Source organism: Coffea arabica, chromosome 8c (genome assembly GCF_036785885.1).
Source record: "Coffea arabica cultivar ET-39 chromosome 8c, Coffea Arabica ET-39 HiFi, whole genome shotgun sequence".
Lineage (NCBI taxonomy): Eukaryota > Viridiplantae > Streptophyta > Magnoliopsida > Gentianales > Rubiaceae > Coffea > Coffea arabica.
Window position 1 is genome coordinate 5,582,606 of NC_092325.1, and position 24,435 is coordinate 5,607,040.

The 24,435-nt window shown below is 34.3% G+C and overlaps 3 protein-coding genes across 5 annotated transcripts; 1 reads left to right on the plus strand and 2 right to left on the minus strand.

The window, feature by feature from the left end:
- Positions 1 to 398: 398 nt before the first annotated feature.
- On the minus strand, positions 399 to 7,022 carry LOC113705697 (mechanosensitive ion channel protein 10-like). Its single transcript, XM_072062596.1, has 5 exons — positions 5,824 to 7,022; positions 2,640 to 2,763; positions 2,155 to 2,448; positions 948 to 1,150; positions 399 to 800 (listed from the first exon to the last, which is right to left on the minus strand). The coding sequence occupies exons 1-5, from the start codon at positions 7,020 to 7,022 to the stop codon at positions 530 to 532; spliced, it is 2,091 nt and encodes a 696-aa protein (XP_071918697.1). The 3' UTR covers positions 399 to 529.
- Positions 7,023 to 14,196: 7,174 nt separating this feature from the next.
- On the plus strand, positions 14,197 to 15,399 carry LOC113705698 (mitogen-activated protein kinase kinase kinase 20-like). The gene has a single exon (XM_027227617.2). It carries the CDS (start codon positions 14,197 to 14,199, stop codon positions 15,373 to 15,375), a length of 1,179 nt encoding a protein of 392 aa, XP_027083418.1. The 3' UTR covers positions 15,376 to 15,399.
- A 916-nt stretch (positions 15,400 to 16,315) lies between these two features.
- Positions 16,316 to 22,138, minus strand: LOC113705478 (probable methyltransferase PMT20). Of its 3 annotated transcripts, none has more exons than XM_027227337.2 (8): positions 21,829 to 22,138; positions 20,114 to 20,406; positions 19,853 to 20,001; positions 19,551 to 19,746; positions 18,755 to 18,965; positions 17,744 to 18,419; positions 17,561 to 17,638; positions 16,316 to 16,943 (listed from the first exon to the last, which is right to left on the minus strand). In XM_027227337.2, the coding sequence occupies exons 2-8, from the start codon at positions 20,381 to 20,383 to the stop codon at positions 16,721 to 16,723; spliced, it is 1,803 nt and encodes a 600-aa protein (XP_027083138.1). In that variant the 5' UTR covers positions 20,384 to 20,406; positions 21,829 to 22,138; the 3' UTR covers positions 16,316 to 16,720. The 3 variants fall into 3 exon arrangements, with proteins under 3 accessions (XP_027083138.1, XP_027083139.1, XP_027083140.1); XM_027227338.2 differs by lacking the exon at positions 21,829 to 22,138 and adding an exon at positions 20,826 to 20,964; XM_027227339.2 differs by lacking the exon at positions 21,829 to 22,138 and adding an exon at positions 20,748 to 20,768.
- Between the last annotated feature and the right edge of the window lie 2,297 nt (positions 22,139 to 24,435).

Consider the following 24,435-nt stretch of genomic DNA (forward strand, 5'->3'; position numbering starts at 1 on the left):
AAGTGAGGGATGAAAAGAATATTTTTGTGAAATGTGAAGAATGAAACCGATTATTTTCCCTATTTCAAATAGGCAATATCCTTAATTTGGTATGATTCTTTTTTTCATCACCGGTAAATTGCTCTTAAGTTTACTTCAAAAAGGGTAGATTAAATGAGATTTGATGGAATTTTAATTGCCAAAAACAAGTGTGTAGGAATGCTTTTACTTCAAGCGATCAACTCCTTATTTCCACCATTTGATATGTATATTTATCATCATTTCATCAGTTCTTAATTTCACATTTATAAGAACAAATGGAAGGCCTAAAATCAATATTCCACTATTAAAATGGTAAAAGATCACATATGCTCCATGAACAACTTAATTGGTTTCTAGTTTTTATACCATCCTAACAATGTATATGCTATATATTTCCACAAAAAACCTCAAGAAAGTATTAGCAAAACAAGCACAAAAACCAGAATGACACAAATTGACAAAAACAACGAGATCATTGGGTGGATAAATTACTTATAAGCAAAGCAACTTAAGAATGTGTTGGCATCATCCAATTGTTCATGTTTACTTGAGTGAGGTGGACTTCTTGTGGAAGAAGATGATACTTAATATTGAGGGTCTCAAAAATCCTTTTCAGCTCAAACATAAGCTCTGTAATTCGGATGTTTCTATCACCAAAGTTTTGATGGTTGATTGTGTGTTGTACACAAAGTGCCATTTTCATTTTGTCCACATTTTGTATCTCCTTCACTATCACACTATGCTTTGGGTTCCAATACTTTGGTTTGCTTTCTATATATCTGCATCAGCCAAAAAAAAAAAAAATAGTTCAAGAAATGATAGATAGAAAGAAAAGTAAGAAATAAAGTATGATCCCATAATTGAAATTGCATAAGCTAAAGTACAAGAAGAAAATTAAGATAATAAGGATTTTATTGGATGCTTACATTTGTATGGCCTTCTTGAGTGCAACAATGGTGTCCATAGGTGTGGAGAGATCAATGGTGAATTGAACGGTATCTCCCATTTCTGGACTTCTATAGAAGTTGCTAATTGGCTTAGTTATCAAAACTGAGTTGGGATAGTAGATCTTTTCGTTGTCATACCTAAGGAAAACTGTGCTTAGGATGTTCATCTCTTCTACAATCATCTGATCACAATCAACAAATTGTACGAAATCAGTTACCTAAATGTGGCATCTTACATCAAACAAAATTGCTGATACGCAGTGTGAAACTTTTTTTTTTTCCTTGTAATGGAGGGGGCAGGATTTAAGAAGCGGGGAGGAGGCAGGAGGTAGGGAAAGTTGAACCGAAGACCTTTAAACCCTGAAATCTCAACTTTAACCACTAGATTAAGACCTCATTAGCATATAAAATTTAATTATTTTCATAAGTTCCTCTGAGTTCTTAAAAATTTAAAAGGTGGTAAATATACGTAATTTTTTTTCCGAAATTTCATTTTAGGATTAATGTGGAGTAGAATAATTTTTCTTTCACAAAAGTAGGCACATAAGTTTTAAATAATTATTGAATCACAAAAAAAAAAAATACTTAAGGCCGTGCTAAGGGATTTTAGTTATTTAGAGTATATTTAAGCACTCAATATTTTGTGGTACATACAGTTATAGTTTGATGCAGTTATGCCCAATTGTTGTACTTTTCACAATGTTAAACATATATTTACAAACTATTGCACTTTTTATGGCATTTGGTACACACAACTAAAATTCACACTTTTAGCAAATAAAAAAAAAATTATGCGTACAATAGAATAATAGAAGTATACACTAAAACATATAGCAAGTATAACAACTCTACGTACTGTACTTACCACAACTGTATCTATTTCAATTCCTCATTTTATAAGCTAGATCCGTAATTATTAGGATTAATTTTTCCTATACTGACATTATATATATACTGTCAGTGTTGGATGAATAATAATTATACAAAATTTGAATTTGAAATCTAATAGTGTATATATGTCATGGATCAAACGATGAAACAGTGCATGTACTTTGAGTATATATAAGATTTACTCTTGTTATTAATAGTATTATTTTTTTTGGGAGATGCAGTAAGCATGGTCACAATTTCAAGAAAATAGTATGCTATAGGTTGTATATAAGACATGTAGTCAACAAGAATGTACCTGGACGCCGTCCACCACACACCTGTCTCCAATGTCAAAAGGATGCACGACAAAAACGAAGACAATGGACTCAAAAACAGTCTTGCACATGTTCTGGAATGTAAATCCCAGGAGAAGAAGCTGCGTTATGATGAAGGCTACAACTTTGGTTGATGCCAATCCCATCACCAGGACGAACACCACAGCAATGATCACACTCACGATTGCACTTGCTAGCTTGTGAAGTTGATGCACTGCTGTTTTTGTATCGTTCAAGGAATGTGCCAAGTATTTTCTCTCATAATAAGCACGAACCTGATGTTCAATTGCAAAACCATGTTTACATATCAAATTCATGAACAAATTTCAACTCAAGTTTCTTCAAGAAATTATCAAAATAGAAACATCAAATGCTTATCTTTTGATTTTTTTTTTTTTTTTTGTCTGTGATGCAATTTGGTTACAGTTTAGGGTTCATGAGTACATGTATAGCAATTTAAGCTTACCACCCAATTTCTGAAAGCTGATTTTGTGATCCTTCCTGTCTCAAGGGCACCTTCAAAAAGTGGGAATATGGTGTGAATTTCAACTCTGGTTAAGAATCTCATGAGATCTTCCTCTTCAATATACCTTCAACAACACAAAAATATACAGCATTTAGATAGATCAGTTTGAATTTCTTGAATTCCAAAACCTCACATATGCACTATTCATATTATTCTGCATGGAGTTTAATTTGTATAGAAAAACCAATTAAGCCAGTCTGAATGAGTTCTGTGTTGGTGAACTCACTCATCAACCTTTGGCCAGCTACTCAGTTACAAAATTAATGAAATTATGTACCTACTGATAATAAAATTAAGTTGCTTAATTCAATTAGTAAGTTTTCATTAATTTATAAGCCAAATTAACTCAAATGGAATAATGATAATATGCCAGATTAGTTTAAACTAGACTAAAAATTGCTTGTGTCTGGTATATAAAAATTTAGTTGCTAATTAATGTCTTCTCGTGCTTTTGTTCTTGAACCCCTTTTTTTTTTCTTTTGTGTCATTCTTTTGCAAAATGCAGGTGTGATTTGCAATAATATTAAAAATGCAAATTTTTTTAGGTATATAACATATTAAAAATGTCAATCATTGGGTTGACACTTAATCTTGTTATTTAGTCACATCCTACATTAGACATTGATATGGAATTCTATCCAAATAATTACTGTTTAGCTGAGTGAAATCTTTAATGATAGTAAGGTACCACCTTTTTCCCTCAACTTTTATGATAGTAAAGTACCACATGCACATCCTTTTTCCCTCTGTCCTAGAAGTGTCTAATTAATCCAAGTAATTTTCAAATTGATTAAAGGCCAATGCATGATATAACGTGCTTAAAAGTTCATAGAAGTGAATAATTATGTCGATTAAAGGCTTAAAACATTCTTACCACTCGCTAATCTATTATTAGTGATTTTAGAATCACTATCAGTCAAATGATTACTTGTCTTGGCAAGTGTCTTGGATTGTAATAACATCTAAATATAGTTTCAGATTGAAAAACTTTCCCAAAATAACTAGGAATTTTATTTTGTCAATCTGAGCTTGATCTATGATGGAAGACTTGAGAATAAGGTCTCATGCACAATTGAAGCAGCCTAACTGGGGTTCTACTCTAACTTCATATTTTAGTTCATTTGTTGTGTTGAAAAATCTATGCCAAAAGAGCAATTCTGTTTATTCACCACATGCAAGTTCTTTTCTCCTTGCAATTCTGTATATTTCGAATCCCCAAAAAAAGGTGTGGCAGTGACTTAAGGACTTCCTGATTCCTGAGCTCCAAGAAAGACTTCAAATGGAGGAAAACAAGAAAGCAAAATGGTACACTATTAATTAAGTACCTGGATATCTATTTACGTCTGCATATAAAACAGTATTGTACTCACAAGCAAAATAAAAATATGTTGTTGGTCACAAAGAAAAAAAAATTAATTATAAGTGCTGTTTGAAGAGATGCACAAAAATTTACATGTGTTGAATCTCTTCAAAAGTATCTGGACATGTGAGAATAATCTTCACTTAAGCAAGTGTATACTTCAAGGACAATTTTGTAAGTGGCTAGATCTTGTCTGAATTTTTTTAAATTGTTACTGCTTCTCAATTATTGTGACTAAGGTTGAAGTGTTTAGGAATTAGAAATCCTCAATTCAAATCGCCGTTCTTTCCTTCCCATTTCTTGAATTCCGCTCCTCCTTTACTAGAATTTTTTTTTTGTAAAATCATCAAGTTTATAAACAATTAGAGGGGCCTCAGCCATTCACGCTACTGTTCTACATTATCTCTTACTCTTTTACTTTTCTTATTTTTTATATACCACTTTTGCTTTTTTTTTTTTGGTAATTCATAGGTATCCGTATCCATTTTACGGTCTGTGATTAATTCTGTTCGAACCGAATAGGTCTCTTGTAGGGAACTCTTCCAACATTGTTTTTTCCATTTCTATAAATTTCGAATCCGATACCTCATGATTAAGGGATGCAAGCCCGTTCCTTGCACCACTTTTGCTTATGTGGCTTCAATATTCCTCACATTATGAATTATGATGGCCGCAATCCACATGCTAGACAAAGTGATTTGACCAACAAACAACTAGGCCATTCCACAATCAGTACAAGCAATATTGCCATGAATACAGCTAATTGGCCACATTTTTGTCATTTGGATTAATATTCTAGGTTTGGTGACATAACTCAGTTCATTGTTCACGTTTTAACAAAAGATGTCCTCATTCAAGCTAGACCTACAAGTTCTAAAGTGTGAAATTAACTATAGGATCATGCTATATCTCCTATTATCAAGTCACAATTAGTAAGGCTAACTCTTGTGATATTGTGAGTTGTGACTTGATAATAGACGATATAAAATTAGTTAGGCTAACTATTTTGACTTAATTTGATAAGATATAGCATGATCTGATATTAACTGACTAATTTCATGTACACTGAGTTGTGATAATACTAAGACGTTTTCATGTCTCCCACAATGAATTCTACTATAGCCATTCCTGTCTCTTTTCTGTGTTTCTTTTTTCCCCTTTGGAATTGGTAAATTGACCATTATGATTTTCGGTTAAACATCTTAAAAAGCTTTTCCACATGTTCAGATGCTAATGCTTCTTAATGCAATTAGAATTCTTTGGTTACTTTTGTCAGTAAAGTTGCAAAATATTCGAATTGCATTTCATGAAATACTAATTGGATGCCAAACTAATAACGAGTGAAACAAAATGGATAACTCCCAAAACACGATTCAAGCTTTGCCAAATTGAGCAAAAATACATGTTATATCAAGCAAATAAAGTTAAGAGCAACTATATATGTAGCATAAAAGGTAAAACAATTAAAAAACAATTTTTTTTTTAAAAAAACAAGGTCTGCTACTTCAAACACTGAGTTTTTAGGTAAAACAAGCTCTTTTCTTTGGAAAGGTGTACAAGGACAAATATTTGCATGATCTTCTGAAACCTAATAAGTATAAAATTCATAAATTTTAGTATGAAAAAAATTCTTATTTGAGGAAGATTGTACTAAACCATGGTCTTTCTTCTTTACAAAATCCTGGCTTAAAGAAAGCAATAGATTTTGTGCATTTAGTGCAATAATATGGATGCATGAGACTGTTGAAGAGAGAAAGCACTTACTTGGCACCCGGTTTAGCAACATTCTTGAAGATCATCTTGGCACAATTTCTTGCCTCCCATTCACTAGCAATCTCCATTGTCCCAAATTCATCAACACTCCTAGAAATGGTGGACAGGCCAAAAGACCTAACATAGTTAACCAACCTCTTCACGTTCCAAGCAGAAGCTCTACTTTGCATGCTCAATTTCCTCAGCTTCTCCATATCAATCCTCCTCGTCCCAACCCTTTTGAACTTCAAACTCTTGGATTTACTCAGCTTCGCCGGCAGCGATTTCGATGCAGTCAAGGTCTTATGATGTGCTTTTTGATAAGCTACATCATCCATGGGAGGCCCTGAAAGAGTATCCAAAACATAGTGATGGAAAACACTCTCCTTCATACGATCAAAATATGTTGCCACGTGAAATGATGAGGCCAAAACTTTTACTAGAACAATTTTGATGAGCCAAATTGTTGCCCCGATTAATACAGCCACCAAAGCTTGGAAAACTTTTTTGAGCATTTTGTTGTTTTTCTGGACTTCCATGTTGAACATAAATGTCCATGCTAGTAAAACCAGGCCTAGCCATACACAGTTTTGGAAGCTCTTTCTAAGGCCATAGACGAAATACAAGACTTTTTCCCTTAACATGAAGTTTCTTTCGATGAGAAAAACTAGGAATTTGATTAGCCATCCAGACACTAATCTGCCACTGAAAACTACCATGATCATCAAGCACCATTTCCATATCTCAAGACCCCATTTGAGTTTATTCTTGAGAGATGAAATTGTGAGAGAACATATTAAGCAAGTCAAGATAATGATAAACAATATCCATTCAACCAAAACCCTGCAATGACTCTTGATCTTCTTCTTTTTGAGCATCTTGACTTGGCCATTTCCATCTTCTTCCCCTTCTTCAAATTCTTCTTCATCTTCGGAGGTTTCTTCATCACTATCACAATCATCAATAGGAGAAGGATTTTGTCCACTTGGCTTATTCAAGGGTTCATTTTCAGTACCGGATAATTGAGATAAAGAACGATGATAGACTGGATTAAGGTTGAATTCTACTGATCTTGCTTTTGGTTTCGAAAAGCTGAGACCACGTAAGGTTTGAACTCTTGTGCGGATTGGAGAAGGGGGCTTGTTTTCTCCAATTATGTTGTCATTTTGTTCATTGATTAGCACAACATGGTCAGAGATAGGTTTTTCCATCCTTATGGTTTCTACACACTACACCTCTGTGGTTTGGTTTTGCTTGTTCTTTAACATCTTTTCATGGTAATATATATAGGAAAAGTCTATATACGTGAGTGGGATTGAGACCCCACAACCCTACATTACATTTTTTTTAAAACTCAAATTTGCATGAATGTTTACAGGATCAAAGTTCGATTTTCAGTTCCAATTGCTCAAAATTTTGCGAATATAGATATTAGAATTACATCATGTTAAACCAGCACACTACGATGAATTGTTAAATCAACATACTACATTGAATTTTAAATTTGGTAGAGCCATACAGAAATTGAACATTTCATGAACAGTAAATTTAACAGTCTTTCAAAAAAAAAAAGATTAAAAAAACTATCTCATATTTTCTAACATGTGTGCCAACTGAATCTGAATACAACCTAAAGAAAATAAGTGTGTTCTATAGACGCACCTGCAATTTTTACCATATTTTTAGATTTTTTTTAAGTGTCAATCTTCATTGCATAATCTTCTCAGAGTGGAATCACCATTCACCACCATAAACTTTTGTAATTGTATACATTTAGGAAAATACATCAGTCTAAATCCGAATAAATAATTAATCTCAGCCTCGCCTAGCTAGTAGTTTTTGTTGATGCCAAAATTGGGATTAATTGTCAAATTAGGTAATACTAGTTGATAAAATATGAGGGTTTATGTCCAGAGAAAGCTCTCAGATAACTTCTCAAGTGTGGAAATTTCCATGTAAATATGGAATGAATTCAAATTTGAAAACGAACCTCCCTTAAATTTTTGGGATAATTTCATAAACCTCCTTCAGGTTTCTAACAATTTCAGTCAGCTCCCCTTAGGTTTATATAATTACATTGACCTCCCTTGTAGCAACAAAATTACTAGAATGTCCTTCACTTAATTAGTTGATCCATAAAGAAAGATACCATTCCACTACAACCAGCAAAACATTCCCAATTGTCGTATAATCTAAAGAATAAATTTGAAACCAATAACTGAAATTATGAGGGACCGGATGATTGATGATTGGTTATTGTTGTGTCTATTTATTCAAAAAAATTTATTAGATATTCGTAAAAAAATTTAATAGATATCCATAACTGCATTTGTCGCCTAAAAAATGAAAAGCAAAAATGAAAAATGCATCTTTCTGTTTTTTATTTGCTACTATGAACAGTGTTTTTTATAATGGAAATAGGATTAGTCTCTAATGGAGATTATGGAGTAATAATGGGTTATTCTTTGGATCACAGTGGGGTTGCTTCTAGTATCCATATAGGTGGTGATGGGCTAGATTAGCTATTGTTAGTAGGTTGAGAAAGTTGCAAGTAAGCTTTTAGGTTTTTTAAATGGGGGTTATATTTGATCTCTTAATTTCTAGTGAAAGCCTTTGGGATGCCAAATGATTCTAAGGCTGCAAATATTGTTAAAATCACTTGAAATGAAAACTGAGTTATAAATAATAGTTTGCTCGATTGGTTTCGTATAGTGGCAGGTTTGTGGTGGTTTAAGAAAAAGAAAATATACATGATTAAACTAACCTTTTCTCTTTGTTGTTATGTCAATAAGGGTATATTAGGATTTTTTGAAGAAAAATGTAGTATATTGAGTCTATATAGTTACGTAAACAGTAAAAGTAGGGGAGGTATGCGTAATTTTTAAAATTTAAGGGGAGGTGATTGCAATTGTTGTAAATCTCAGGAGAGGTTTGTGAAATTATCCCTAAATTTTTTGACGAATCTTAATGGCCTCGAAGATATTTCTAAATCAAAGGCAAAAGTTTTTTTTTTTAATTTAAACCCAGAAAAAAGATTTATTTTTTACCAAACAGTTGCCTCCCACTCTTGGCCGAGAGGGTCCATCTCACTTCATGAAAACATGGGGATTTTTATTAGTAAAATACAGAAAAAGTCCACACGGTTAAGTGAACCTACAAAAAAGTTCTCTATAGTTTCAAAACATATATTATGGTATCTCATAGTTTGAATTAATTTACAAAGTAATGGAAATTGTCTGAGTTAATAGGTTTGAAATACACGCTCCTCTTTTCTGAGTATTTGTACTGGAAACAAATAAAATTTCAATTGATATACCTATTATACCCTTAGAAATGTAATGCAAATAAACCCCTATGGTTAAACAAATCTACAGAAAAAGCCCCTATGATTTTTTCTTTAGCAAACGCCTATAGTTTCAAATCATATAATTCAGTATCTCATGATTTGAACTAATATGAAAAATTGATAAAAATCATTTAAATTAACAAGTTTAAGGGTGCTTGACCTGAAAAATAATTTTTAAATCAAAATTTTAGCTGATATACTTATTGAACCCTTTAGAGTTCATAAAATTCTCAAAAACAATCCAAAACTCCTAAATACAACTCATCTTATTTCTATACATAAAATAAATAAATAAAAACTCCCAACTACAACTCACCTTATTTCTATGCACTAAATAAAAAAATTTCCAAATACAATTCACCTTATTTCTATATACAAAATAAATAAATAAAAGATCCTAAATAAACTCACCTTATTTCTATACACAAAATAAATAAATAAAAATAAAATACCACCCCCTCCACTACCAGCCCCACCTCTATCCACCGTTACTCTCCACCTTCCACCACCATCCTTCCCTTCATCGCCACCCCTCCCTCTCTTTCTTCCTTTTCCCTCCCCTACATCCCGCTGTCTCTCCACCTTCAAGGCCACTCTCCTACACCTTCTCTCGTTCCAGTGATCATGGCCAGTCATGGGAGATAGGGCAAGGGTGTGGGGAAGGTGTCACGACCAAATTGCCTATTCTCCGCATCCTCTTTCCTCCCTTCTATGATAAATTAGGTCATGGGAAGGAGGTGAGAAAGTGCAAAATAGGGCTGCAATTAATGGGAGGGAAAGGGGTGCAGGGGAGGAAAAGGAGTGAAGAGAGAGGGGGAAAAAGGAAAGGGATGGGGGTTGTGATGGTGACAAGGGTGGCGCTAGAAAGGGGTGAATGATGGTGGTAGCAATAGATAATCATACGGAGATTTTCCATAAGTTTGCATAACCATAGGAAATTTTTTCGTAGATTTGCTAATTCAGGATGATTGTTAGGTAGGCCTGTCAATCGGGCCTAATGAGCCGGGCTTTGATGAGTTCAAGCTCAGCTCATTTAATTTGAAACATTTTCGGGCTTCGGGCTATGAGTTTCGGGTTCGTAAATGTGAAGCTCATACTCAGCTCACATAATATTCGGGTTGTGAGCCTTAATCGGACTTAGCCCAAGCTCACTTATTACTCCTTAATTTTCTTAATATAATTACTATAACTATTAAGTTGTAAAACTAATTTAACATTTACAAGACTATAATATTAAAACTAAACATGAACAAATAATAGTTCTTAAAAAGTATATAAATCAAAAAAATTTTCAACAATATTTATATTTAATCCCTTTAAAATGCATGAAAAATAGTAATAAAACATGCGATCATAAACCAATACATCTTTAAAAGTTGAAACTTTTTTTTTATAATCTTGTGATTTAAATCCAAATATGCTTGATGATTTTTGTGTTTGTAGACCAAAAAAAAATAACCAATAATATGCCAATACAAAAATTTACTCAACCAATAAGAAAAATTAGAGATTTAGTTATGCATTACTAATATTGGCTCTCAAGAAAGCTCATGAAAGAGTCTTTAGATGTATTTTTGTGTTTTGTAATTTATATATATATTTAGTATTTAGTAAAAATATATTTGGATATATAATTATACATAGTATCAAAATATAAATATTATATATATAGGTAATTAAAGGGCCGGACCTATATCGGGTTTGAGCCTAATAAGGCCCAAGCTCAGCTCACATTTAATTCGGGCCTAATTTTTAGGCTCAAACTCAGACCGGCTCACTAAATGATCGGGCTCATCGGGCTTTTTGTCGGGCCGAACGAGCCGAGCTCGGGCTGGCCCAGCCCCATTGACAGTCCTATTGTTAGGTGGTCTATTTTTGCTCTTATATATAAGGGTAATTGTGTCATTTCACCTGTCTCTGTTAGTTTTGATGATTTGCATTGTTGTTTCAAAGATTTTCATTGTTGTTTCAAATCAGTGTTTGAATCACAAGGAGTCGAAATGTATGATTTGAAACTGTAAGGAACTTTTCCGTAAGTTAGCTTAACCATAGGGAGTTTTTCTATATTTTACCCCCTTTTTTTTTTAAGAAATAGTTGCAAGTATGAAGGGAAATAAATTTGCAATCTTTTATGTACGAGTTCCGACTCCTTGTAAACTCCGGTTCTACTTGTGAGCTTTGGCTATGATAAGAGCTTTTATTTTTTTTAAAAAAAACTACTAGAAATTGTTCCCCAACTACTTTATAGCCTTGCTCTCGATTGCTTTAAGTTTTACAAAATCTAATTATAGAAACCAATTATGGAGAATAATAAGAATCAACAAAAGCTACCCTTTGAATAATTATAGATTTTAGCATTTTTTTATTATTAAAAAACCAATAACCAAAATACAAAAGTAATCATGAACATCACAAAAACTAATTATCTGAAATCAGAATCTATAATCAGTTAAAATGATCAATAAAAAACAAGCCTATATTCCCAATCCTCACAAGTTAAGATTAAGAGTGGGATAACGGGTGTTTTTGGACAGTAGATTACTTGAGATAATTTTTTTAAAGAAATATTATTTGATTATTTGGATCCAAAATTATCAACCTATTGGATCTAAATGCTAAGATTTCGATCCCAAAATAAATGTAGGTCTAAATTGATCATATTGGGTAATACCATTAAATTAAAATTGCAATAATCAATCTTATTATCCTAGTAATATAAAATTTATTTTACAAATCTCACCTAGATTTATGCCACATGATCTTTATAAAGTTTTAAAAATTCTTCATCGAAATTCAAAAGTTGTTTAAGTTATTCTCTACACTTGATACGTCTATAGATCAAGCAATGTAGAAGTTTTTGTACCCCCATTGCATATGAAAATGATTCTTCAATAAGCATAAGATTCCAAAATCCAACATGAGAAAAATTAATTAAAAAATCGACAACTAATAGTTTTAGACAATTACAAAAAGAGAGAACAAGAAGCAAAAAAAAAAAAAAAAAATCAGCTTATGGTTAGATAAAGTGGCTTACTAGAAAACAAAAACACAAATATCACAAGCCAAAACCTATGTATAAAAGGAAAAAATTATTACCATATAAAAATCCAAGGAATAAAAAATCTATTGGTGATGCCATATCTTAGATTTTATTTTTCACAACAATTCTTTTACAAAAGACCAAACTTGCCCTTTCCAAGTTCAAATGTGTTTTGTATTTAATATGGATGCTTTTTGTCATTTTAAGAAGAGTTAATAAAGAAATAAAATATGCGATGTGACAATATTGTTTGCCGAATATAAAAAAAAGTGGGGTCGCTCCAATGGTTAAAAAAAACTGTTAGTTCTTCTCTGTCAGTGGATTCACGATTCGAGTCCCGTGCTTGACATGTTGAGACTGAGAAGAATATAAGAAAAAACGAAATGACTAAAAAAGAAAAAACGAAAGCCTACAATGACAACGTGAACTGTTAAAGCCCATGCCATAGCCCTAATTTAGACCCAAACAAAGCCCATTGGTCAAACCTCCACGACCCCAAACAACATAGCGAGTGAGACAAGGATTTGCAACCGTGTGGAACAAGGATTAGGATCTGCAACCATTCTTGCTACGTAAACATATAGGGAGCGGATACCCCTGTGTCAGAAAAAATATATATGTATATATCTTCGAACTTTTTCATTCTTGAGCCTCGGTTTCCTAACTTCTTGTTTTTTTATTCTTCTTGAAAGAATTTGATACTGTATGGATTTTATACCAAATGTAATGGTTATGATGATTAAGAAATAAATAAACATTTCGGCAAATACTTTTCGAATTTTCTAAATGTTGGACGTGATGGTTGCCAAATGAATTGGCATTTAGGTTTGTTAGCAAATGTGAAGGATATGATGGTTGAAAATAAATTAACATTCCGGCAAATAATATTTGAATTTTCTAAATGTTGGACATAATGGTTGTGAAATGAATTGTCATTTAGATATATTACAATTTAATCTAACATGTTTTATGTGTTGTGTCACAAATATATATATTTTTTTGTAATGCATATTTGTACTAGGTAGACGCTAGCTAATTTTGTTTAATTTTTAAGCAAACTACGAGTGAAATTTATGAAGCGAAAAGGTGGAAGGGATGACTACAAATTATTTAAATATTTCATAAATTAAAATATTATTTATTAAATTTCTATATTTTATGTATTTTCATATCTATTTATTTTTTTTTTATAACATTCTTTATAACCGTGCATAGCACGGATTTCTAGACTAGCTAAAACAAAAGAGAGAAGAAGAAGAAAAAAAATACTCAACTTATGATTAAATGAAGGTGGCTCTACTAGACAACAAAAAACACAAATATCACAAGCCAAAACCTATATATATATATATATATATATATAACTACTACCATACAAAAACCCAAGGAATAAAAAATCTGTTGATAATGCCATATCTTAGATTTTATTTTCACAACAATTCTTTTACAAAATACCAAACCTACCCTTCCCAAGTCCAAGTGTATTTTGTATTTAGAAGGGGAACTTTTTTGTCATTTTAAGAAAAGTTAACAAAGAAATAAAATATGCGATGCGGCAATATTGTTTGCCGAATGTAAAAAAGTGGGGTCAGTGCAATGGTTAAAAGAGAGTTTTTATTATCTTTTTCACTATTAGATTCACGATTCGAATCCATTATGTACTTGAAAGTTAGAGATGAGAATGTTGAAAGTTAGAAATGAAAAGGGCACGAGAAAAAGCGGGAGAATTAAAATAAAAAAATGAAAACCTAAAATGACAACGGGAAGTATTAAAGCCCAAGCCATAGGCCTAAATTCAGACCCAAAGAAAGCCATAGGCCTAAATTCAAACAGCCACGCCCCTGGAAGACAAGGTAAGTGAGACTAGGATTTACAACCGTCTCGAACAAGGATTGTGATTCGCCCGTTGTTGTTACGTAAACATATAGGGGTGGATAAATCTTCGAACTTTTTCATTCTTGTGTCTCAGTTTCCTAACTTCTTTTCGCAACAAAACAGGATGTGGATTAGAGGAAAAACCCTCGGCAGTGGTAGCTTTGGCTTTGTGTCGATAGCCAAGACTATCCCATGCAGCTTCCCGGACGATGAAGAAGATCAATTGTTCTTTGATCTTCCGCCCATTATCGCAGTCAAGTCAGCAGAGTTTTCCTGTTCTGAGTCTCTTCAGAGGGAGAGATTATTGCTTCATGAATTTCAGAACTGCCCACAAATCATCCATTGTTATGGTGCCGACGTAAGCAAAGAAGACGGTCATTTACTGTATAACATGTTGCTTGAGTTTGCCTCTGGTGGAAGCTTGGCGGATTACGTTCATGACTCTCAATATGGTTTGCTTGAGGGGGAAGTTAAACAGTTTACACGATCGGTGCTTCTGGGATTGAGTTACATTCACGCAGAGGGTTACGCGCATTGTGATATAAAGCCGGCCAATATCCTACTGGTTGATGACGAAGAGGGAAACAGAACGGCAAAGGTTTCTGATTTTGGGCTCGCAACAAAGGTTTCGAAAAGGCGGACAGGGAGGAAAAGAAAGAAGGGTAACAGGGGAACGTTGTTTTATATGGCTCCTGAGTCAGTTATGTTGGGTGAATGTGATTCTAAGGTGGACATTTGGGCACTTGGTTGTACTGTTATAGAGATGTTTACCAAGAAACCCGCCTGGGACTTTGATTTTGATCAATGTACTGATCTTGATGATTTTGATGAGTTCTTTGACCGGATTAAGAATGAAGAGGTGGAAATTCCACGTGGGTTGTCGAAGGATGCTCAGGATTTCCTGGCAAAGTGTTTGATCAAGAATCCTGGATTAAGGTGGACTGCAGATATGCTTTTGAGTCATCCGTTTGTTTCAGGTTTGGACAAAGCTCCTGTTGATCAGGAAATCTCAGAGGAATCAGCGTTTAGTACAATCGGAAGCTCTGAGGATGATGAATCAAGTGAGGACATGGATTCGATCAAGCCAATGTTGCTGCTGAAGAATCTTGCTAGACTGGATAAAGTTGCAGCAGAGAACTCTGTTTCTGACAGGAGCTTGGGTTTGAAGCCAACACTGAATGAATCCGTTTCAGAGAAATCCTATGAATTCCCACTCTTCAAGAGGAGAAAAGGATTGGATCCTGAAGTTCTTTATGAAGCAATCCAGTGCAATGCCAATTTTGGATTTTTACAAGCCTGTTGATTTGATTGGGCATGAACAGAGAAGTCACAAGACTGCATCTCTTTTGGGGTTTCTTAATCTTTTAAATGAGGGAAGTCACAAGACTTTTTTTTTTTTCTAATTCAGATACTGATTAGTGATTAGAGCGTACATTCTTCAAAAAACACGTAGGTTTATACTTTGTTATTCAGGCTAAGCTTATAAGGTGGTCGTTTTTTACCTTTTTGAGCCTCAAAATTTGAGGATATTCAATTACATGCTTGAGCATGTGAATGACTCTTATTCTGCAATTGTAATTGGCAGTTGTTTCTGGAATCGATTCAGGATTTCAAGCTATGCTGCACTTTGTCTTTTCTTCCTTCTACTGAAAATATTCAATTTGCCATGTATGTTTTACTCCAGATTTTTGGCTTTATACTGGTTAAATTGTACTGGAACACTACTGTCAGAATGCTGAAGACCCCTTTGTTTTTTTTTTTTTTTTTTTTATAAATTTCTAGCTGGGAACTTCAGCATTATTCATTGAGCAATTTCTGATTCTTTTGGATATCCATTTGTTTCATAGTGGATGATGTCTATCCTTTTTATTCATATCCAGATGATGCCTCTGTTATTTGGGGTATATCACAAGTCTTCTATTTGTCCATCTGTTTCACGATTAGATGACTTCTGTATTTTAGGGTATAAGATTTCTGTTACTGGTTCTAAATCTCCAAACAGATAGGCCCATCTTAATGCATTTTATGATTTGTTCTTGTAACTTCTTTTGTTGCTGCAACTTCTTTTTTCTTACAGGAATATCACTGTTTTCTTCTTTTGTGGAAGTTGTAGCCGCCATGAGATGAAAGACTAGTGAAGTTAGATCTTTCCTAACAAAATTGCATTCTCATTCTAAGTTTTTGGAGCACTTTTATTGACCTAAAAGCCTCTTTAAGAAATGAATGCAAAATGCAAAATGTGATTGAAAGTTGGAAACTTGAATATGAGAGCAAATTTCATTACTAAATGAGCCAATGAGCTGAGATGATATGCATACAACACATTACATTACCACAGCTGGCCTTGGCATGGGAAAAAAAAGAGTAAAAAGGAGAAAAATTAGAAATACAAAAAAACCTAAACATTGAACCTAATAAAGAATATAGTATGGTTTACAATACACTAAGAAAAAAAAATCAGGAAAAAATTATTGGGATATAGCCAATTCTCCAATTGAAAATTGTGTTCATATTTTCTCAAACAAATATCTTCTGTGGTTTGTATGGGACATTGTCTCCTATGGTTGGTGTATATATATCTGATCTCCTTTGAGACTCTTCACCAGAACTATAGTATCTTTTGTTCTTTGCATGTTTCATCATCTTTGTCATGAAGTCTGCTTAGTGGAAGAATACCAGAGCTTCTTCTGGCAAATCAATATCTTCTCCTTGTCAACACCATACTCTGTATCTTCTTTACGGCATCCCCATTTCATGCCCTTAGCTATGGCTGCAACAGCATCAACATAAAAGCTGGACTCGCGGACGATTGCATACCCGTTAGGCCGCAATATGCGATCCATCTCCAGCAAGACGTACTTCATTTCACATCTGCACATATGAAGAAGTGATAATGAGGAACAACAGAATCAGCAACTGAGTCTTAGATTATATGCACCATTTATACCATTTTCGTTTAGTATACGCAAAAGTCCAGCAACCCACAAGTTTGTAGCTGGTATTATAAGGACCAACGACCGGTGTTATAATCACGTCACATATATCAGCCAAATGCAGGCCAAACACAAATCTAACAACATAAAATTCTCCTGTATAATCTAAGACTTCATGGATTGCCATGACTTGTATATTGGCACAAGCATGCACACACATGCACAGACACAAAGAGAGCAAGGAGGTAGCAAAATGAACTCCAAATGCTTCTGCAGCTACATACAGTGGTATACTTACCCCCAAGCAATGCCTGTGTTTCAAAAGCAACGGCCGAAACTTAAACATAAAAAAGCATTACTTGAACATCAAAGAAAATCCTAACAAATACTCTTCAGAACCAGCAAAGAAGAAACAGGCCCAAGCTGTTTCTTCGAACTTATTTCAGGTCCAGATGGCTAAGAACTTCAATTATATTGCCGCATAATAGACCCACATCAACAGCAATGAAGATATGTGCAGACAACTAGCAGAAGGAATCATAAAGATGCCCATACCTGTGGCTTTCAGCAGTGAAGAGGCCATCTACATGAAGTATATCGTAAGTTCTTGGATATGTTGAAAAAGCCTCGCACCTACAAATTCACAGAAAAGTAAGTAAGAGAAACAACAACCCAGAACAAAATTTATGCTGCAATACTTGCAAACCAGGATAATACACATTTTGCTTCACACATTACCAGTCATGGTAGGTTCCAATAAGGCCCCGGTCAAACACCACAGCAAGTGTATTGCTTGCATATGAGGAAACCACATTCATCACCCACAAGGGATCATCAATCAAAGCCGCCGCAAAACCTCCATACAATGTGTTCATATCCATCACATTTCTTATCTTATCCGTCCCGATTGCAGGCAACAACTTCTTATAGTGCTTAGCTCGTGCCTTCCATTTACTATCATCATGATTGAAAGCACCATCACTGCCACCACGAACATCTGTAACACGTTCAGGAGCAACATGCAGTCTTTGGGGCCATTTGGGAATTGAGTTCAACCCTAATTTCTTGTACTTATTATCAGGAACAACAGCACAAGGCCGAAGTGGAGTGTACCAAGCTGAATCTGGCTCAGTACCATCATCGCACTTTGTTGGGTAGTTATCTGGAGAATCAAGCTTCTTGTAGCAGTTATTATCTGAAGATTTCTGCCACACAGCAATATCATCCTTCTTCTTGTAAAATGTGAAGCACATGGAAGTAAGCAATTCTTGCAATTTTTCATAGTCTGATTTCTGCTCTTCAATAGTAGTATTCCATCCTCTCCAGCGGTTTTCATAGTTCACAGGTGGGCCAGAGAGAACCCAAAAACCCCCAGGACGAAGTATACGATGTATTTCAAGAAGGTAAATTCCACCTGAAAAAAAAAAAGACACCCATCATCCAATAATGCCTTGGAAAGCATTGCAGCATTCCCTATACCTACAGCTATAAATACAGTGCTGAAGAATTGCAGTGATCAATTTTTATTGCTGAAAAAAAAAATGAGATTCCCATCATCCAATAATGCCTTGGAAATCAATGCAGCATTCCCTATATCCACAGCTATAAACACAATGCTGAAGAATTGCAGTGATCAATTTTTATTGCTGGTCAAATTAACAGACATTATTCTGTCAAACTTTGACTCTCAAATGATAGCTAGATAATTCGGGGGATTCTATATCCGAACATTTGCTTAATACTACTCACCGAATTCAGTCCATGGGATGAGGCATCTTGAGCAATGAGCCATGTCAAATGAATTTGATGGAAAAGGAAGTCTCTGTGTTGAAATGATTCCCAAAATCGCAGGAATCCCACGTTCAAGAGCAAACTGAACTTGAGCCTCGTGATTATCTCTTGGTGCAAGGGAGACTGTCAAAATATTGTGGTCTAGTAAATCACCTCCCCAGCTTGCAACCTAGAGATAGCAATGAAATTTAAAAGAATAAGAAATCAAGTCTTAACCATTTACTCGAAAATGTTGCACGAAAGCAACATGCCTAACACCTTTACAATCATTAGTTTTCTTATGTTACACTATTGTTTATTCTAGTAGATCATAACACTCCTCACCTCATCCCTACCAAAGCCCAAAAGGATAATAAAACTAGAACAGCTTCAAAACCCGTTTGTACAATTTTCTTCATCAGGATCAAAAAACAGACTGTTATACTGAATCCGAATGTAGAGGTCTTTACTTATGATCCCTAAAGGAAAAGTTAAAAGCACAGTTTACCATAGGGGCTCTGATCTCTGGACAACTTGAAGCATAAAAGTTACCGTTGAAGCAAGAAGGACTGTATCCAATTATCAGAATTAAATTACATCAACAACTTAAGAGAACATCAAAATTCCTATCGATAGACCATTGATGAAAATAATAGCTTTCCAGATATTTTATAATCCAACGGAAAAAGGGGACAATGAAAAAGGAAAAACAATATTGGTAGTGTTGGAGGTGTTGATACAGAAACCAAACACATAATAAGTATCACAGACTCACCCCACACCCAGTATCAATGGCAGTGCGGATAGTCCCATCCTTCATTCCGGGAATGAGTTTCTGCATCCGATCAACATACTCTCCAACTCCGTTGGGGAACATGGTACCTCCACCAGGAAAGAGGAACTTGTCCCCTTCTTTCTTCAGCCAATGTTGATTGGACTTTTGTTTGTTAATCCAGTCATATGGAACATTTCTAAATAGCAACCCCATTTAGGAATGTCAGAACAAGACAAAACGTTTCAAAATTTGAACTGCCAAGCAAATAGATGCAAAGATGAAATTATATCATGCACTATTACCTGTACCAACACTGATCTCGGCTCTTAGGCCATCTGATGGGCAACTTATAGCCATCTGGCGGGGGAACCAAGCATTCTTTCCTTTCAAATGCTGGAGGGCAATGCCTTTCTAGAAAAGTCAGCCTATGCAAACCATACTTCTTCCATCTCTGTTACACTAATCGTAATTAGTGTCACTCAATCAATGGAGCACAGGCAAGTAAATTTCAATTACCAGCTCCTAAAATGCTCAATAACATGAGATAGTAGTTAAAAATTTACCCTTGGATCAGTGCATGGAGTGTAGGCCTGATAATCGAGGCCACATTCAGGAAAGGAAACATCTTTTATTTGGAGAGGGCCTGCAGCAATTGACTTGGGTGATTCAATTGCATCTTCAACAGTTTCATATCTGTCCTTCTCAGAACAAAAGATTCCTCCAAGATAAAATGAAAAGCCACATAGCACGATAAACATTATTGCCATGGGAATTGTCCTTGAACTTTTATCTGGATGAGATGACGGTTTTCCATCTTTCTCCCTGTGCTTCATGATCCCAAAAATTGATCAACTAACTGCAAGTGGAAGAACAAGGGTTAAAATCAGTGGACAAGTTTCATCAGAAAATCAAAACCAAAATATAACTACACAGCCTGCTCTATCGTTGCCAAGGACTCCAAATCAACTTCTTCACTTTTCTCTTTGATTAGCAATTAGGAGGGGTGGTGGAAGGGGTGAAGAAGCTAACTGTAAGCTACTACTAGCACTAGAAACTTCCGAAGGAATTCCAGAATTTGATCCAAAGGAATTTATAGATCACAAAAATTTTCGGGCAAAAGAATAAGAATTCATTGAAAGAAAACAATTCGGTAGCTTCAGATAATCTATATGAATAGCGGAGCTGATATCTCTTTACCAATCCAGGCAATTACTTAAGTATGGAGTCTTCTAAATTAGAACCAAGAAACTGGTGCAAACAGAACCGAAACTTTACCAACAGCTCCACTTCATGAATGCAATTGACTGTCTCAAAAAAGAAAAATAGGGACTGCAGAGTTCAATGCATGCAGATCTAGTCAAAAACTAGGAGATCTGATTGCATCTACTATGGAAGAATAGAACTTTGATGTTACTTTAAAGACTTAAAATTCCACATGATATGGGCCCAAATGCCTGGCCTTTTATAAAATTCCGCCGTCCTAAAACTAACTGAGGGCCCTCTTGGCCAATAAGTCAGCAAAAGATAATGGGGAAGAAAAGGGGATGCTGAATCAATCAGTCTCACACAAACAACTCAACTAAACCATGCAAAATCCTCCGAAAGGAAGAAAAAGAAAACTACTCCTATCATATTCATTAATTGGTAGGAAAATCAAATAAAACAACATATAAACATTTACTGGTTGATAAAATCATCACTTGAAATTAACGAAAAGTTGCTACTTTCTAATGATCACTATAACCTGAATCACAAGAATTCAATCAAGACACAGGCAAAGCAAATCTTCCGACACACACCTTCCCAACTCCCAAGAATGCATAAATTTTAGATCAAAATCATGACTTTGCAGTTCATTTCCTATAAATTGCATAAAACTTTTCTACATGCATTGACATGTTAAATTTTGAAATGAAAATCAAGAAAGCTGCAAGTGTTTCTTGAAACCCAATTTTTTAAAAATCAAATCTTGAGCTATGCATTCATCTATAGTAACAGAAAACAAAGAACCAAGAATGAAAAAGAGTCCAAAACTCGATCTATTTCAGGTAATTGAGGAGATCCCTTTTCGGAAAATAGGCAAAAATTATCAATCGAAACCAAACAAACAACAAACAGGGCCATAAACAGAAGAGTGAAGGAGAAAGAACAATGCAAATGATCTGCCAGAGATCTGACAAATGATAAAGCACTAGCCAGCGAGTATAAAACAGAGCATGAAAGAGAAAAGGACCATACAATGCAGGTTCAGAGATAATCAACAAAGATGAGAAAGTACCTCTGTATTATGTATACAAGTATCTCTACAAAAAATTTCTCTATATCCAATTTTCCCTGTGCCGACTCTTGCAGAATTCTAGTTAACACTCGTAGGCTAAGAGAGATCTATATTCAGAGAGGAAGAAGAGGAGAATAAAGGCAAAGGGTCTTATTGTTTCTTATATGAAAAGTGAGAAATGGGAAAGAGGCAAAAGAGTGAAAGATATATTATATTTCTGTCCTCGGTCTCAGCCTCAGAAGAAGGACAAGAGATCAAGAAACATATCAAATTCAAGACAGAGATAGCGAGAGAGGAAGAGATGTGAACCAGGGAAAGGTGTGAAGGGGTGGAGGCCTTATAATAAGGAAGGAAAATCAGAAAAAACAATTTTAATGTTAATCTGTTTCTAAATCAATCCACTTCCAGCTATCCATTTGGTTTTTTCACATGCATGTCAAATCTTTTTCTCTTCAAATTTTAAAGAAAAAGAAAAAAACACACCATATTTTTTTTTTTTGGTCAATAAAATGTTTTTCTCTCCTCTCTGGTTTTATGCCTTGTGTCTTGCTATCTCTCTCTCTCTCTCTCTCTCCCCCTCACACACGCACACACACACACAGTAGGCTTCCTGCCTTTCTTGGTCCCTTCCGTGAGATTTCTCTCTCTGGGATGAATTGCATGTCATGATTATGATTATCAGGTGAAGTGTGAGAAAGCAAATGATATCTATTTTCTACCAGTTTACTATTAATCAGGTAGGCTAAACTCTTCTGTAGTTATCAAGTTTGTCCCTCTGGAGTTTTCTAACTTCTAAGCTGGGAAGTGGTTTTTTTGCTATTGACCAAAAAATAAAAAATAAAAAAAAGGAGAAAGAGTAGATTTTGTTAATCTTTATGGGTTTTTTCTCTCTTTTTTTTTTTTAACATTGCTTAAAGGTTTTATAATGTTTTGGGAATCTTGTTCTTCTTAGACATTACCAATTGTTTAACAGAGGTTAAGTTAGCCAATGACCGGTTTCCACGTAGGCAGTTGGAGAAAAGTGTGTGCTTTGTAGGACTAATGAAGTATAGGTAAAGCTTCAGGTGGCTAATCACGAACTGCCACGTAAGTTTCTGGGGGAAAAGGTTTAGTTAAAGCGGTATTTGTAAACGAGTGAGGTCCGCGATGAGGATTTGATGCATGGGTAAAGCTATAAAGGTCTGACCCATAGTAAATCCAAAGGCCAATTATTGGTTCTGAATCTTATAAAAAAAAAATTATTGGTTCTGAATTTTATCTTTTCTTTTTTTCTTTTCTTGTCTTCTTTTCTCCTGATTGTCAATTGCATGCATGGATAAAAGTTCTTCAATATTGTGAAATTATAGTCATGTGTCTATATATATGGGTGAGATTTAAGAAGCCGGATGGGGATAAGGGATTAAAATTCAGGATTTTCAATTTTTGGTGTTTCAATTTTAATCATTAGATCAAGATTTTCTCGATCATGCAAAATCGGTTTTGCATATTTGTATTGTCAATTAATGTGAAATCATAGTCATACAAATTTTTTTTGCTAGCTATTCAAGTTTGAGTGGTTAAAAGTTTTAGTGAAGTTGAATTTGGACGAGAAAGAAAATAATAGTGTCGATCACTCATTGTCATGGGCAATAAATAGTGAGATGATCTAGAAAAATCTAGTTGTAATTATTAAGAAGTGCACTAGATATTGTTCTTTTTCACAAAAAGGTAAAAATTTCTTTTGCAAAAGTGTTGCATTTTAGAAAATAATTCTAAAATTATCATTGTTTTTTTTTTGTGTGCTTATCATTTAACCGCAGAAATGAAAAAAAAAATCCTTATTAAAATATTTGACATGATGAAAAGACAAAAGTAAATAATTGCAAAAAAGTTTGGGTTGCTAAACACCAAACAAGATGAAAAATATTGATTTATTTTTCTTTGATGACCAAGAAAATCTCTTCCTTGAATTATTGCATAACAAAATTTATTGCATTATGAAATTAAGATATTTATACAAATTAAACATCCTAATTGAGTTGACCATAAAACATTGAAAAACAAAAATAAAATAAAATAAAATAAAATAAGGCTGCTAAGAAATTTATAGCAAAAAAGTGAGTGAGAGCCAGCCAAGTCATTGAAAAAAAAACATTTGTACTTATTATTGTTTAAGAGTAAGTTGACGCCCTTCACATGGTTTTCCTTCCACCGCTAGATTTAAGGGGCTTTCATGGAAACAGTCAACGCGGCTTTGAGTTTGACCTTGTATTGCACGTTTTCACCTCGTCGGTTGTCCCCTCGGATCTTATTTATATTCTGACAAGCGAATAAACGCTAGGGGACAAAAGACCATTACAAAGAAAGGAAATGTAATTTAATAGTATATAAGATTTTTTAATCGTCGGTGTAAGTGGAAAATCGTTAGTATGTATATTGTACTTGACTTGCTATTCTTTCGTCTTACTTTGATAGGGTTGATATTTTTTTTTGACGCAGTTTAAGAAAAGTTAAATAAATCTAACTCGTTATCTATCTAAAATGCTCTTACATTAAATGGAATAGGGCTAATTAGCTTTGCATCAACTTAGGTTATACTTAATTTTAATCTACATTAGACAAGAGTAT